General features: G+C 42.7%; 1 protein-coding gene and 1 long non-coding RNA gene across 2 annotated transcripts in view; one reads left to right on the plus strand and one right to left on the minus strand.

Moving 5' to 3' along the window:
* The window catches only part of vwa8 (von Willebrand factor A domain containing 8), a 31,320-nt gene that overhangs the window by 1,224 nt on the left and 16,189 nt on the right, over nucleotides 1–13,907 (minus strand). The window contains exons 30-44 of the mRNA XM_061287177.1: nucleotides 12,904–13,023; nucleotides 12,736–12,800; nucleotides 12,520–12,645; nucleotides 12,224–12,339; nucleotides 11,597–11,748; nucleotides 11,313–11,517; nucleotides 11,149–11,230; nucleotides 10,524–10,728; nucleotides 7,326–7,434; nucleotides 7,026–7,182; nucleotides 4,089–4,197; nucleotides 2,325–2,450; nucleotides 1,850–2,008; nucleotides 885–983; nucleotides 407–645 (exon numbers count right to left, since the gene is read on the minus strand). Coding sequence (XP_061143161.1) covers nucleotides 407–645; nucleotides 885–983; nucleotides 1,850–2,008; nucleotides 2,325–2,450; nucleotides 4,089–4,197; nucleotides 7,026–7,182; nucleotides 7,326–7,434; nucleotides 10,524–10,728; nucleotides 11,149–11,230; nucleotides 11,313–11,517; nucleotides 11,597–11,748; nucleotides 12,224–12,339; nucleotides 12,520–12,645; nucleotides 12,736–12,800; nucleotides 12,904–13,023 — 2,069 coding nt within the window. The remainder of the gene's footprint in view (nucleotides 1–406; nucleotides 646–884; nucleotides 984–1,849; nucleotides 2,009–2,324; nucleotides 2,451–4,088; nucleotides 4,198–7,025; nucleotides 7,183–7,325; nucleotides 7,435–10,523; nucleotides 10,729–11,148; nucleotides 11,231–11,312; nucleotides 11,518–11,596; nucleotides 11,749–12,223; nucleotides 12,340–12,519; nucleotides 12,646–12,735; nucleotides 12,801–12,903; nucleotides 13,024–13,907) is intronic.
* LOC133159808 (uncharacterized) lies at nucleotides 8,468–11,062 on the plus strand. The gene is made up of 2 exons (XR_009715751.1): nucleotides 8,468–8,843; nucleotides 9,970–11,062. It is a non-coding gene; the product is annotated as an uncharacterized LOC133159808 (long non-coding RNA).

A 13,907-nucleotide genomic window follows, 5' to 3' on the forward strand; every position in this document is an offset into this window, starting at 1 on the left:
GGCAGGCCATCTTTGGACAGTGTAAGTGACAATACCAAAAGCCAATAAAGGCAACTGTATTACTTAAAGTGGAACTGCTCAGGTTGAATAAAGGTTGAAACTCTGACTTATTCTCTGACTTTGAAGAACAAGCTCTTGATTTAAACCCTAACTTGAAACCCTAACCACAGGCTTCTAGTAAAAACCTCGATTTGAAAGTGAGGGCCGAGTGAAAGGGTAGGCCAGAATAGGTTGGAACTAAATTGTGTTTGTTAAGGTGCTTGAACTTTGACAAGGTGTTGTAAATGATTTCTTCATCAATTAATGATTAATAAACTTGGTTCCTTGTTTCCATTTAACACACTTCTTGTTATTGACCCTTCCTCCCGTCAGCCTCCTGCAATCTTGCATTCACCCCCTTCCTCACCTTTCGGCTTGGTCGCCCAGAGACCCGATAAAAATGGCGAAGGCGTGGACCTGGGGGTCCGAGGTGAGGACCTGGGCGAAGCGTTCGGGACGGATGCCGTAGCGCTCCAGGTTGGCGTCGCTCAGCACCACCACAAAGTGTTCGTCGGCCTCCTCCCGCGCCAGCTCCTTGATGCTGGCCGCCGTGCCCTCTAGCGTGTAGTCGCCGCTCATGCAAAACTGAGAGTGGGCGTGCATAGTCTACAGCGGATGGGAGGGAATAATGGAGGGAAAGCACAGGAAAAATGATTTCTATTTCCCATTATTATCTGACCACTCACCGGCACATCTATGGAACATTTGGAGTGGTCAATTGGACTATGCTTTTCGAATGTGCGAGGAAACCGGAGCACCTGGAGGAACCCCACGCAGGCACGGGGAGAACATGCAAACTCCACACAGGAAGGCCGGAGTCGGAATCGAACCCTGCTAACATCTACCTTGAGAACTTTCAGCCTCTCCTTGTTGTTCTTGGGGACTCTGTCCACTCGGACCAGTTCGATGTCATAGCCGTCACCTGAGTGGCCCATTATGTCATACTGTGGTCAAAAAGAGAACACCGGATGAGTTTTATCAACAGTAAAAAGTAAATGAAGGCTACTTTGGGACCACTTGCAACAGCGCCACCATGACTCAGAATGGCACCAAGGATGAATCTCAATGCGGTGTGCTGCCATATGATGCTCACTTGAGTATTTCAGCCTCGTCAAATGCGAACATACTTTCCATATACTTGTCAGGCTTCCAGCATAACTATCTTATATAAGAGCAGGTCGGGCCTGACACAAGTTTTCTATTTCAGTTCAGGATGTTATGTTCTGTATCTAATATGAGAAGTTATGGCCAGGCTGTTCCCAGAACACATGGCTACGCATTTGCACAGTTGCCTGGCAGAAAAATGTGCTATTAAATAAAATTCTCCAACATTTATTTTTTTATGTTTTAACCTACTGAGATGTTCTGTCCTTTTCCATGTAATGTTAAGTGTGTTGTATAACAGACTTGAATCGCCATTCGATTTTCAGTTTTAACCTCACATTAACGTACAGTTAATTAATGCACCATTAATTGGTAAATGTGATGTTTTGTGAACATTTTATTCGACTTTTTCCATTTCGAACTCCCAAAAATGAGTTCAATCATTATCATGTGTGACGTTATGGAAGAGGAGAGCAAACCTCAAGAGGCTTCAGCTCATGTGTTGTCGTTTTAATTATGAGGCGGATTCATTCGTTATTTTCCTCCGAGAAGAAATGCAAATAGGAAAAAACTCAACCACCATCTCAGGGAAGATTTGATCCTACTTTGGAAGTCCCACTATGAAAAGGGAAAAGTGGTGGGTCTAGATCGTAGCCCTGAGGAACGCTGAAATGCAAACAGGATGTTAGGGTGTGACCGCTCTCACCTTGAACTTGTGCTCATAGCTTTCTAAAGCCTCCATGACCATACAAACGGCCTCCATAGAACGTTCCAGGCGGCCGTCTACGCCGTTGAAGCGGTACATACTTCCCGACACGTCGGCTAGCACACGCAGACGCTTGGGCTTTTCCTGCGGCGTGCCAGGCTGTGAACACATGACACAGAAACATGTAGTCGATAACTAACAACAAAAAAACCTCATCGGGATTAAGTATGTTTGGAGGTAAATGAGACAGAAAAACAATACAAGATGACATGGTTGTATAATTAGCGCAGGAATTATCCCTCAATGAGTATGCTTGAGAGTAGGAGACATGAGGCCCGAGAAGAACGCCAGGGTGTAATAATAATCTCACATATACCACTGGAATTTAGAGACCGAGACATAAAGGTCAACTGTGTGTGTGTATTAAAAAGTGTGGTGCGGTGGTTGAGAATTAACAAAAGAAAATAATTTTAACCTCAGGGTCTAGTTCTCCTCTGCGTTTATATATAGACCTTTCACCAGTGAGGCCATCGATGATTTTCGCATCGTCCAATTCTCCCAGAGCCTGGTTCTTTAGCCACTGGCGTTCTTTGGCTTTAGCCTGGAAAACACACACACAAACACAAGTGTTTGTTTTTTTCTACTCAAAAATAGTGACAACGGAAGGCCATACTGGAATGCATCAGTCGAACTGACAAATACTTTGGTACTGTACTTAGGCAATTAATTCAGGTGCAAGTATCTGTGCTTTATTTGACTTTTCGATTTTTGGGCTAAAACCTTTTGACGTTTAATACCTAGTATGTAAGTACATACTTTTTTACTATTTTCCAAATTCTGGGATGACAACACGATGTAAAAAAAGACGTAAGCAGAGAACGGTTAACCCAACAGACAATCGTCATAAAATGAGAATTTAATTTACTGTATTTACTGTGAATAGTTTTGTTTTAATGTAAAGAGATGAGTTCCAGATCCCTTTTTTTCCGAAAGAAACCCCCCCCACATTGTAATTTGCAGAAAATAAACATATTTTGGGCATTTCTTTTTTTAAAGAATGCTGTTTATGTGACGCAACCACAGAGACCATTGACGGCCAACAGGACAAAGGATAAAAATAAAGATAGAAGCAAGAGTTTGCTATGGCATAGAGGCAAAGGAAATCAGTCAAAAAAAAAAAAAAGAACCAGCTCCATTCATCGTCTGTACTGCTTATCCTCGCTCGGGTTGCGGGTGTGCTGGATCACTTTATATGGCCTTCACAATCTCTCATGCAGGTGCTTATATGTAGCAAAGTTTCTTGGGTGTTGAAAGAATGGAAGGGGGGGATTCCCTAAAGCTCATACACACAACGCATTGTTGAAAGGTTTCCAGGAATGTTTCATATCGTGCGCGTGTGTGTGCGTATTCGCTCAGTCACTCATCAGGTACGATAAAAATAACATGACTTCATGGCTACACGCGCGTGTAATCTCCTTCATATTAACAACCGGCGGTGACGAGGACAAAGAATAGGCACGGCTGTTGGCGTTCAAAGCTGTCGCTTACACGCTGGCAAACACCTGGATGGAAAAAAGAGTCACACACACACACGACGTGTTCACAAAGAGCCTCACACCTGGTCGGAGAATAATAGAGCAAGCATGGCCGCTCTGTAATCATTCTTACGTGACACACACCTCTTGCATTTTCGTACTTGCACGAATCCTCAAACAAAGCGACATTATTCCCTTGAACGCCAAGATGGCAGCATTACATGATTCATTTCAGCGCTACTACATTTTGGCCGCCTGTGTTGTTGACTTTTTTTTTTAACCAAGGTTTTCCAGGAATGTTGTAGAACACGGGTGTCACACTCAAGGCCCCGGGGGCCAGATACGGCCCGCCACATTTTTTTATGGCCCGCAAAGACAAATTGTGCATCAAACCCGTGTCATTACTAGAATTGCAAATTTTCGTCACTTCTAATAATATGTATATCTATTTTTTAAATATCTGACCAGTTTTGACCCGTCTGATTTGAAAACGAGTTATTTGTCAGTTTGTTTTGTAGCTTTTATTGTATATAATATGAGGTGCTCATACAATTATTTGGGTTGACAGTCATCATGGCCGTTCGAAAGAAGCTATGACTACAATGCGGCCTGCCAAAAAAATGAGTTTGACACCCCTGTTCTAGAATATTCCTCACTGGTTAGACACAGTAGCATGTAAGAAAAGTTAAAGCTGAGCAGCAAACCTGCAAAGTGTCCAGGATAATGCGCAGGGATTGAACTTGTCTCCTGACAGCGCTGGAGAATCGCTCATAGGTGGTGGCGTCGTACTCGCTCATATCGATCTCCTTCAGCCTATGGAGAGCCACATACGATTTCATATTTCATTTTTAAACTGACCCGTCATAATACTTCAGATTTACTTACACACAAACAATCCTTTTTCAGGGGTCATTAAGTTTCTTACCTGCAGTGTTTGCATAACCAGATGTGTGTGTGTGTGTGTGTAGTCTAAACATGTGATGACAAGCAGATTGTGACCACACAAAAGTACACAGATGTGAAGATACTGTAACTAAGTACGTGTCACAGCTCGTACAGTATTCGTGTGTATGTGTGTGTGTGTCTATTGTCAATGTGCGACTTCTTGCGTGAGGCCAGATAGACACAATATTTGTGTGCACGCTGCGGGCACGAACCACACAAACACATTTACTGAGCCAGACAATAAACCACGAGCGTTCCAACCAGGAAATGCCTCGTCTCGACTGAAGACATAACGATAACGGCAAGGCAAAAAAAACAGCCTGAAGGATGCTTGGAGTAATTCCTAATTTAAAGGTTGTTTTCAGATTAACAATCAAAACATTAGGGACAGCTATGGTGCGGTGCGGTGCTCAAACCACAATAAAAAAATAGTCACATTAAAACCTTTTTGGTAGTGTTACTCAAAACTGACCATGATGACGCAGACACAAAACTGGCGCATTCGAGATATGACGAAAACCAGCAAGATTATTGGCTATCATCACAAGATGGAGAAATGACTGATTTGAATTATTTCCCGTGGGAAAAAATTATTTCTACAAATCTCAGATCTGATTTTAGCATTGTACCGTAAAGCCACAAACATGGGAAACCCCCTTTGTGGAATCGCTCAGTGCTTAATAACAGAGCGGATGTTGAATGTCTTATGAGCTAATGTGTCTGGACGGAAGCTCGCAACTATGATGGCACTTGTTTACTAGTCATCCCACACGGGTTGAGAGTAGCAACTGTTGCCCTCCCACATCCCATTGAGCCCACAAAGAGAGAAGCATGGCACCGCCACTTCCTCCACACATTCCTCTGGTGTGTGAGTGTGTGTGTGTGTGCGTGTGTGTGTGTGTGTGTGTGTGTGCGTGCGTGTATACCGCGGCTGGTGCTATTTCTTCCACATTCCTCGGATTATATTTAAGAAAGCAAAGAAGGCAAGTAAATGCCTAGTTCCGCTCAAAGGGGAGAAATTATATATATAGTATATATATATATATAAAAAAAAAAAACACAAAAATTAGGTGGAGTTACTGACACTAAATACCAAAACAATCTATTTTTCAAGGAGGCGAGAATTGTGCATTTGTTCTCCGCGGAGAGGTCAAATTCAGGCCAAGTTCAAGTTTCCTTTCATTACAGAGTAGCTATATACAAAATTAATGTGTCGTTAATATAGAATGCCCTTTAAGAGTAACTTTATTAGTGCAATCTGAATCTGGTCATGCCGCAAGGACTATTTTACAGAGAAAGGTAAAAAAAAAAAAAAAGTCAGCAACCACTTGTCAGACTCGACTGATCACACATTTATATTTAAGGTGCCACCTTTTTGTGTGGCTGTAGTTGCTGCTGTTTTGCTTAGCAAATGGGTGCTGCAGTTAAAAAAAATGAATGTCCATTTGTGAATGGGAGCTCTCCAGGATATAAACATTGCTGAGCGCAATATTGCAGAGCAGCATCGACTGAAACATTTATTTTCTTGCCCTTTCCGTATAACGTAAGATCATCTGTCTACGTGGAATTTATTTGGAACGTGCAGTAAGTCTCGTCTGAGTTTACCTACCTGTTTTGATCATCGTTGACCGTGAAATGTTTGAACAATGATGTAATGATCTGAGGTATCGGAATTACTCTACAACTATAATTTCATCCAGAGAAACAATCTCTTGTAGGGTTTCTTTACTATTGGTATGCCACGGAACCTTTTCACTGTTGCTGCAGGTTCATGTAAATCAATTTGAATTCGATCCTGTACGCAAAAGTCGAAAAAAGCCGTTGGAAAAAAAATACCTCACATTTTGGTGCCCTTCCAATTTTCTTTTCAAATAAAAACATGGACCGTTAATGCTGATGGGAGCAGATTGTCTTAATTTGAAAAGGGACTGACAGATGAGATTTGGCAGGCATGTCGACACAGCCGCTAAAGCGAAGGCGTGTGTGTTTGCATGTGTGTGTGTGTGTGTGCGCGCTCTGTCATTTCAGCATACCTAAGCCTGTTTTTGCCTGTGTGCCTTAGCGACTGGAGGCAGTTTAAAATGAGCGGATCATAGCTTGGTTGATGTTTAACCTGAAGCTGAGTACACAATGAATGAATGAATGTATGAATGAATAGATAAGGAATCCAATTTTTCATTCGCCGTATTCGCGGAGGGAACAATCATTAGAGCATGCAGTGACACGATTTTTCCAGAAAGACGGAGAGGAAGTGGGAAAGAAGATGGGGAAATGGAGAAAACAGAGAGAAACAGAAGAGGATCATCACAGAAGGAGCTCATGAAGGCAATCACTGTGCGTCATGATAATCAGGGGGAGGGCAGGGGCTGGGAGGGTGGTTAAGTGGGTGAGGGGGTAAAAGAGAGTAAAAGAGAACAAAACTGAGAGAACAGAGACGGCCTTCATGGTTGAGCCGCTGAAAAGGGGGTCCTCTCGGCTGCCTGCTCACGTGCACGCACACGGGGAAGGTGGCATTTCGCCCATTCGCGGCAGATTAAGGAGCACCTTATTTATCGTTTTCGCAAATTCTACACATATTCTTCCGTACTCGTCTTTTAAATTACGGCGAGGTCATCGTGCAAGGCAAGCAAGCGCCAGATCAATCGATGATGCCGATTAAATTCAGCGCGATGTTGCACACCAATCGAGTGCCCCACCTGTCTTTGAAAGCTTTTTCCGCCATTTCTCGAGCAGCTCTGCGGACTTCTTCTGGGACGGCATCCTTCTCTGCCTGGGAAACCTGGAACACCTTGTGTCCCGCATCTAAGCGATACGGGCCCCCTTTGCCACCCAGCCCCGCAGTGTCTCGACCTCCTGCAGGGAAACATCACAAAAGAGCAGGACGTCTGCCTCACAGCTGCAGAAGTTTGCATTGTCTACCTGTACTTCCATGGCTTTTCTCACGGCTGCCAATCACACTCCGAAAAGATGTGTGCGTGTGTGCCTCGGTTAGTCACCTGTGCCACCTGCCCACTGGTTTCCGCCCACATGGGGTGCATTGTTAGCGTCCACCTTGCCGTGTTTTGGGGAAGACACATCCAAGCCACTGTCCCTTTGAACAGTAATCTAATGGGGGGAAAAAAAATGCTAAATCACAAATTCAGTTTTTAAAAAGACTAGGAATTAGAGTTGTAAATGACCACAATGCCTCCAATACGTTCAACATAATTTTTTTTACACTAAGATAGAGTTATTGAGAATTAGTCCTATAAATATTTTTTATAATCGCTTATGGATGTTACAACATGGTAACAAAGCACTATTTTGTCCAAACAAAACTCCCCTAATTCAACATGTCATAGTTCCTTGACACCAAGATGCCACAGGTTGGCACCTGAGAAGAAAAGCAGCACATTTTTATTAAAATAATCTGCAAACAGGTGAATTTGCAAATGCTGAACTGCAGTACACATATTTCTTTACCAGACCTTCACTTTTACAGAGAGCTAACTAAAGGTGAACTATAGGCACAACTGAAGCTCTTTTCCACAGAGGCCAATAAATTAACCGACTTATGCAAGTGTCAGGTGTTCAACTTCACACCCCCACTATTGCGGAATTTCCTTACACACAGACACCATGTGAGTTATTATCTCGATTCTTTTTGCTGGTCTGGTCACGATACGCGACTTATCATGACATAGCAGCAACTTACTATCTGTTTCAAAATGCCGCGCCTTTAACGAAAACCTCGTGAGACGCGGTATCTGTATCAGTAGAGCTTGCTATTTTTAGCACAGATTAGCGCGGCCGGTCGGTATTTATCACAATGAGATTATACAGAGGAGATTATATGAACAGGTTTGTCTTGATGACCTTTATTTCTCGTTGTAACGATCACACTTTTGAATTGGCAGCCATGCAGTCGACCTCACAAATGTATTTCCTACTTCGTAGAGACTGTGATTTATATTTGGAATGGTAAGGTGTATGTCTTCCAAAAGATCTTTTATTGTGTAGATTATGGGCTGTTTTATCAAATTTCTTGCTCATTTGACCACAATACACAGAGAAGGCAGGTAACGTCATGAAAAAAAAAAAAGATACATATATTTTTCCAGACAAATTTGGTTAGTTTCTAAATTGCGCAATATCAGCTTGAAGCTCATAACAGCATAAACGTGGAACATGTGTTTTCTTTCATTTTTTTATCTTCTTTTTATGTGTGAGAATACCACAAAAGGGTACCCAGTGATGCAAAATTAATTTACCATACATTTTGAACTATATTCGGAATATTTTTGCAAGTTTTGAACCCGGAATTACGAGTTTTAGCTAATCCGGTGCGGTTTATAGTCCGAAAACTACGGTAAACAGAACATTTGTTGAAAATGAGTGACCCCCCATTTAAAAAATGGTTGCTGCTTCACCATATTCTGTGCACAGTGGGATGTTCCCTCCCCTCTCAGCAGGTGTCATTGAGGTGCCTCATCTCCATCATATGATCCGTCTGCTGTCATGTCCATGGACAGTATGTGAGTGATGCATGAACATGAGCTTTGCTGCACACATGCCTGCCTCGATACACAGCAATGCTTGGAAGTAGGCTTGACATTGTGGTTATGATCACCTGACATGCACGCGCAGTCGCACGCACATGAGCATTTTTCGGCCAGATCATCAGACATGCCTCAAACCACCTGCCCTATCTGTCAAGAGTCAAATCAGGTTCATTCATTTGAGGGGGTCCCTGCTTCCTAATTTAAGAATGGGGCGTCAATGGGCTTATGAGATCGGGGTGACTAATGCTATATTTAGGGGTTAAGGGAAAGCGTGCGTCATTGGAACAGTTATGCCACACCGTGGCACGCCAGGAGTCACATGAGATTTGTTTTGCGTGACTATCCGTGAAAAAGGCACAAAGATTAGATTTGGATACCAGCACGCATCATACTACCATAAAATCAATCAAATAAAAATCTCATACTTTTTTAGAAAAGCTGGTCAGCTCGTTCATTTATAATAAGGCGAGAAATAATACATTCATAAGGATATCAATCATAAATTCATGATATGGGTCGGGGACAAAAATATTCATCGGCAGGATATTACATTTTGTAAGGGTTATATATGTATATATATATATAATTGCAATGTTTTTGCAGTCTGGTTCTGAATGTGTCAAAGCTTGTCTCCAAAAATCAAACATTTTTCAAAGCAGAGTGTAGACGTAGTCTGGTATTGAGGTGAGGGATGTAAACAGTGTGGTGAGAAGTATATAGAGAGTCTATGTTAGTCACATACAGTAGAGCCAATGTTGTTTGTCCGGAGCCAACAACAAGACAGCCGCTGTCGGTCTTGTCTGCACTTGACGTGGTGTGCCCACATTAAAGAAGCGACCACCATCTTTTATTTTTTTTTTGCACGTACTACGTTTAGTTTACCTCAATGGCACTTTGCTATTGTTAAGGTACTTGACTTAGTTCTTGTTGATGTCTTATTTTGATTTCAACATCAACTTGTGCAGACGCCTGACTTTTGTTATTCTTCAGGCACGCTGACTTATTTTAATTTCTAGAGCATCCATTGATTCGACTTTATATTAACTTTGTGTTTATTAACTTTTCTAATTGCTAAAGGAGTTTTTTTGTTTTTCTTTAGGCTCTGTACGCCCGAAGCAATCATGCTGATCTGCGGTCAGCTGTTCAGACAGTGTTGCATGTGGAAGTCGACATTATCTGAAGAATGTGTCTGTCTGTGCTCTGAAATGTGGGCGCCTACACAATGCCGCCTCAGTCTACAGATCAATATAGCAAGGGTCATGGCCTGTTGCATCATCACCACAAAGCCCTCCTATTCATTCACACCAGCTAATAGATGTTGGGAGGCAGGAAACGATCCAAATCTGGAACGCTTGGTGGCTATATTCTGCCTGAGAATCTTTTCCCAGAGGTAAATATAGCGAGCTCTTTTGCAAAATCGCACTGCCACCTGGTGGTATAAGTGACAATGACAAATATGACCGTTATACTCAGTGGTTGGGAGAGTAGCCAACAATTTTAACCGAATACTCTTGGTTTATATGATTTAACTTGAAAAAGAAAAAGAAACAAAGGCTTGGAATATTTCAATACAAGACTGAAATTAAAATACTGAACTGTTGACCAAACTACGCTCCAAAAACTCGTCAATTCGTCTATGACCATAGTATTTACCTGCAACGGCCTGCCGTCCTCAGAGCCAATCATATTCCTCCACTCCATCAGCGATCTCTGCAGCGTGTCCAATCCCGTTTCCCAGAGTCGCACGTAACCGCCCATGTCCACCGTGACCACGCCGCCCGTGCTGAGCGGCGCCATCAGGATATCAGTCTCCGACATCTTGGACAGCCAACCAGTGTAGGGTGACACGGACATTGACCTGCCAACCACGACAGTGCAGTGCGTTTGGGATTTGGTCATACTTTATATAATCTGCACTAAGTATTGTACTCAGGGATAGTGGTATGGTTCAATATGGTTCAAAAACACAAAATACAATTTCTTCTTTGACACAAAATGTTGAACACTTGGACATTCGTTCGAAAATGTGGAGAGCGTCAAATCACAAGTTACAATGCATTTTAGGCTAATCCAGAAATTTTACCTGAAAGTAGAATATCATTACATTGTTTGATTGTGATTGTTGTATTTGTTCAACATGATACTTTATAATGTCAAACTGTTCAATCTACCAAATAACAAACAGCCTTATATATTGAGCTAACTTATTAGCACAACTAGAATCTCCATTTCTGTCTACAAGGTAGTGACAGAACATTCAACAATGTGTTTTACTTACCTCGGGACAGGAATATATTTAAGTTTTTTAGAGTTAAGATCAGTCACTTCCAGATAGGCTGCTGTCATCGGAGGGGTGACATCTAAGGGCAAAACAGTAAGTCGCTGCATTAAGTTTGTGAGTGTCAGACACCCACGTGCAAAAACAGTGTAAACTCTAACAACCTTTTGGGTAGATCTCCTTCAGGGGCACCTTGCTCGGTGGAAGAGCCCGGACCACCTGATTGGCTGACAGCAGACTCACGCAATTGTTCTGTTTGGGTGCAGTGGTCCGCAGGCCACCTCGGAGGAACATGTGTGCGCCACCGTCGCTGCTGTTCATCTCTGATAGATCGACTGCCCTCTTAAAGCTGTACACCTCATTGGGAGACTGGGCCAGACATGAACCATCAAACTAAAAGATGTCTTACCATATGACGTTTGATCATTTTCATGTGATTAATGGTCACCATGAGGTCCGGGAAGCCCACGATGATGCGCGCGAAGGTGCTCGTGTCAGCCATGACGCGATTTGGGGAGACAATCTTTTGGCTGAGGGCAGAACTGAGATTCTCGTTGGGAAGCTGATCACATGACAGCATCTGGGGTACGGACGCGTTATCTGACAAAGGAAGAAATTGGACTTAGAAGTGAAGAATGCCTCTTTGCATTTCAGTTATTTCTTTTGATAACTGCTTCACATCTGTGTGGCATGAATTTTCATTTTCTTATTTATCAGTAAATAAATATTTTTCTTTTTTTATAAAAGCATAATTTGTGGCAATTACCTGCACACCACTTGCAAGGCAGGCCTATCAATCCAAATGAGGATCCATCTTAAATTGAGCTTCAAACATTACAATGACTCATCATGACCACCTTACAATGAATGTTGGCTGTTTGACATTTACAGCGACACAAATCCTCGACATTAATGTTGCGGACAGATGAGCTAAGAGGTCTTGTCCATGCTCTTCAAATCTACGAGTCTGTCTGGCTGCTGTTATTGAGAACGGCCTTGACAACACATCTGCGCAAAATGGGCCGAGACACAAAACCATCTGAGCTTCTTTGATTTCATTACAGCGGATCGGTACCTGCGCTGGTGGCCACGCCGTGGCCTGAGCTGACGGCGTCCTCGCTGATGCTGTGCAGCTGACACACGCCTGAGTCCTCTGCCCCCATGTGCATGGGCTTGGTCAGCAGGAACTTCCTGTTGAAGGTTGTTTGCAGAGGAAGACGAGACATGAGTTTTCTATAATGGGATATGATAAGTGGTTTGGAAAATGAATGATTGATGAATGAATGTTCTATATTCACCTACAATAGGTAAAAAAATAAATAAATAGGGTTGGGGCCTGGTGTGAGTCGATGAGTGTGTGAGTATACGCACTTGTCAGTGTTGCTCTCCAACAGCAGCCAGCGGTCCTCTGCCACTAGGAAGACAGACTTGAGGTTGATGGGCAGGGAGATGGTGTGAACCTGGCCCTCCAGCACATCTAGCACCTCCAGCTGGTTGCTATATAAGCAAACAAACACCTGTCTCAGCATCTCCAAAAATACAATCTAGCAGAGTAAAATGTATTGCAAAAGGAATCCATCATCTAACCCGTCTGTCTTGTAGAAGAGCAACCAGTTCTTGTGGGCAAAGTCGCGGCACATTTTATATTCTCCCTACAAAAGAAATATTTCAGCACCTTCAGACATTGAGTACACACTGGCGATAGACTCTTTAGATACATGTACATGACAGAGGAGGATGAAGATTCGCCCTGACCTGTGGTTCTTTACTGCTCCACCAATTCGAAGCTCTGCTGGGAGGCAGCTCGCTGTCCGGTGATAACATGAGTCTCCGTACTGCGCCTGTGGCCATGTCCACATGGAGCACTGTGTTACTCTGATTGAAAAGAGGGAAAACATTTAGATTTCCCGTCACTCCAGAAAGCATCTTTAAATGCAATGTAAATAGTATCCAATATTATTCCAGTTTTTCATCGGTGAAAAAAGCGAGTGAAAGGGGTCAAATACATACATGCATGGTTTTATAATTGAATTCCAAAATCGGCACACACGCATAGGAGAAAAAAGGAAGGAGAAGAAAAAATACACATTTTTCATTTGTGCAACCTATAGGAGGCGCTCTATAACTGAAAATTAATACAGCTTGGAGGGTGCGGTGTCTTCATTGAGTTTCATCTAGTCAGTGGCCTCTTATGAAAGCCATCGTGTCCCGTTTCCAGACTCAAAACTAACCCAAACTGAATGCTCATAACTCAACAGGCACAACTTGGAATGTAGTACAGTAATTCTTTTAACCATAATGCTAAATTGTCAGTAGCTTGCTTACAAAATTCAAACTTTATGACGCAAATGTGCCTGGCTACTACGTGCCGTGCTACCAGAGAAACAATTAGTTACTCGTCAGCAGTCATCAGCATCTCCGAGACCATACGTTTTCGATCTGAAGGGCCGTGACCAGTGACTGAACTTTATTTTGTCTGGACCTCCTCAGCTCTGGACCGACGTGCTATGATACATCACGGTGGTATTTTTAGAATACCCCCTCACCCCCATTTGCCTAATAAGCAGCAGCTGTAGAAACGCTGTAGATGGACAAAAAACTTACATGCACACACTCAACGAGATCTTATCCCAAATGATGGCTTACTATTTTAAGAAACTTGACAAACACAGATTCTTGTCCAGTTCATAGTGGTCAGAATGAGGACATGTCATGTTCATCCTCCTGTCTCTGGAGGATTCCCAGTTGGGAAATAAGAG

Source organism: Syngnathus typhle, linkage group LG9 (assembly GCF_033458585.1).
Source record: "Syngnathus typhle isolate RoL2023-S1 ecotype Sweden linkage group LG9, RoL_Styp_1.0, whole genome shotgun sequence".
Classification (NCBI taxonomy): Eukaryota; Metazoa; Chordata; class Actinopteri; order Syngnathiformes; family Syngnathidae; genus Syngnathus; species Syngnathus typhle.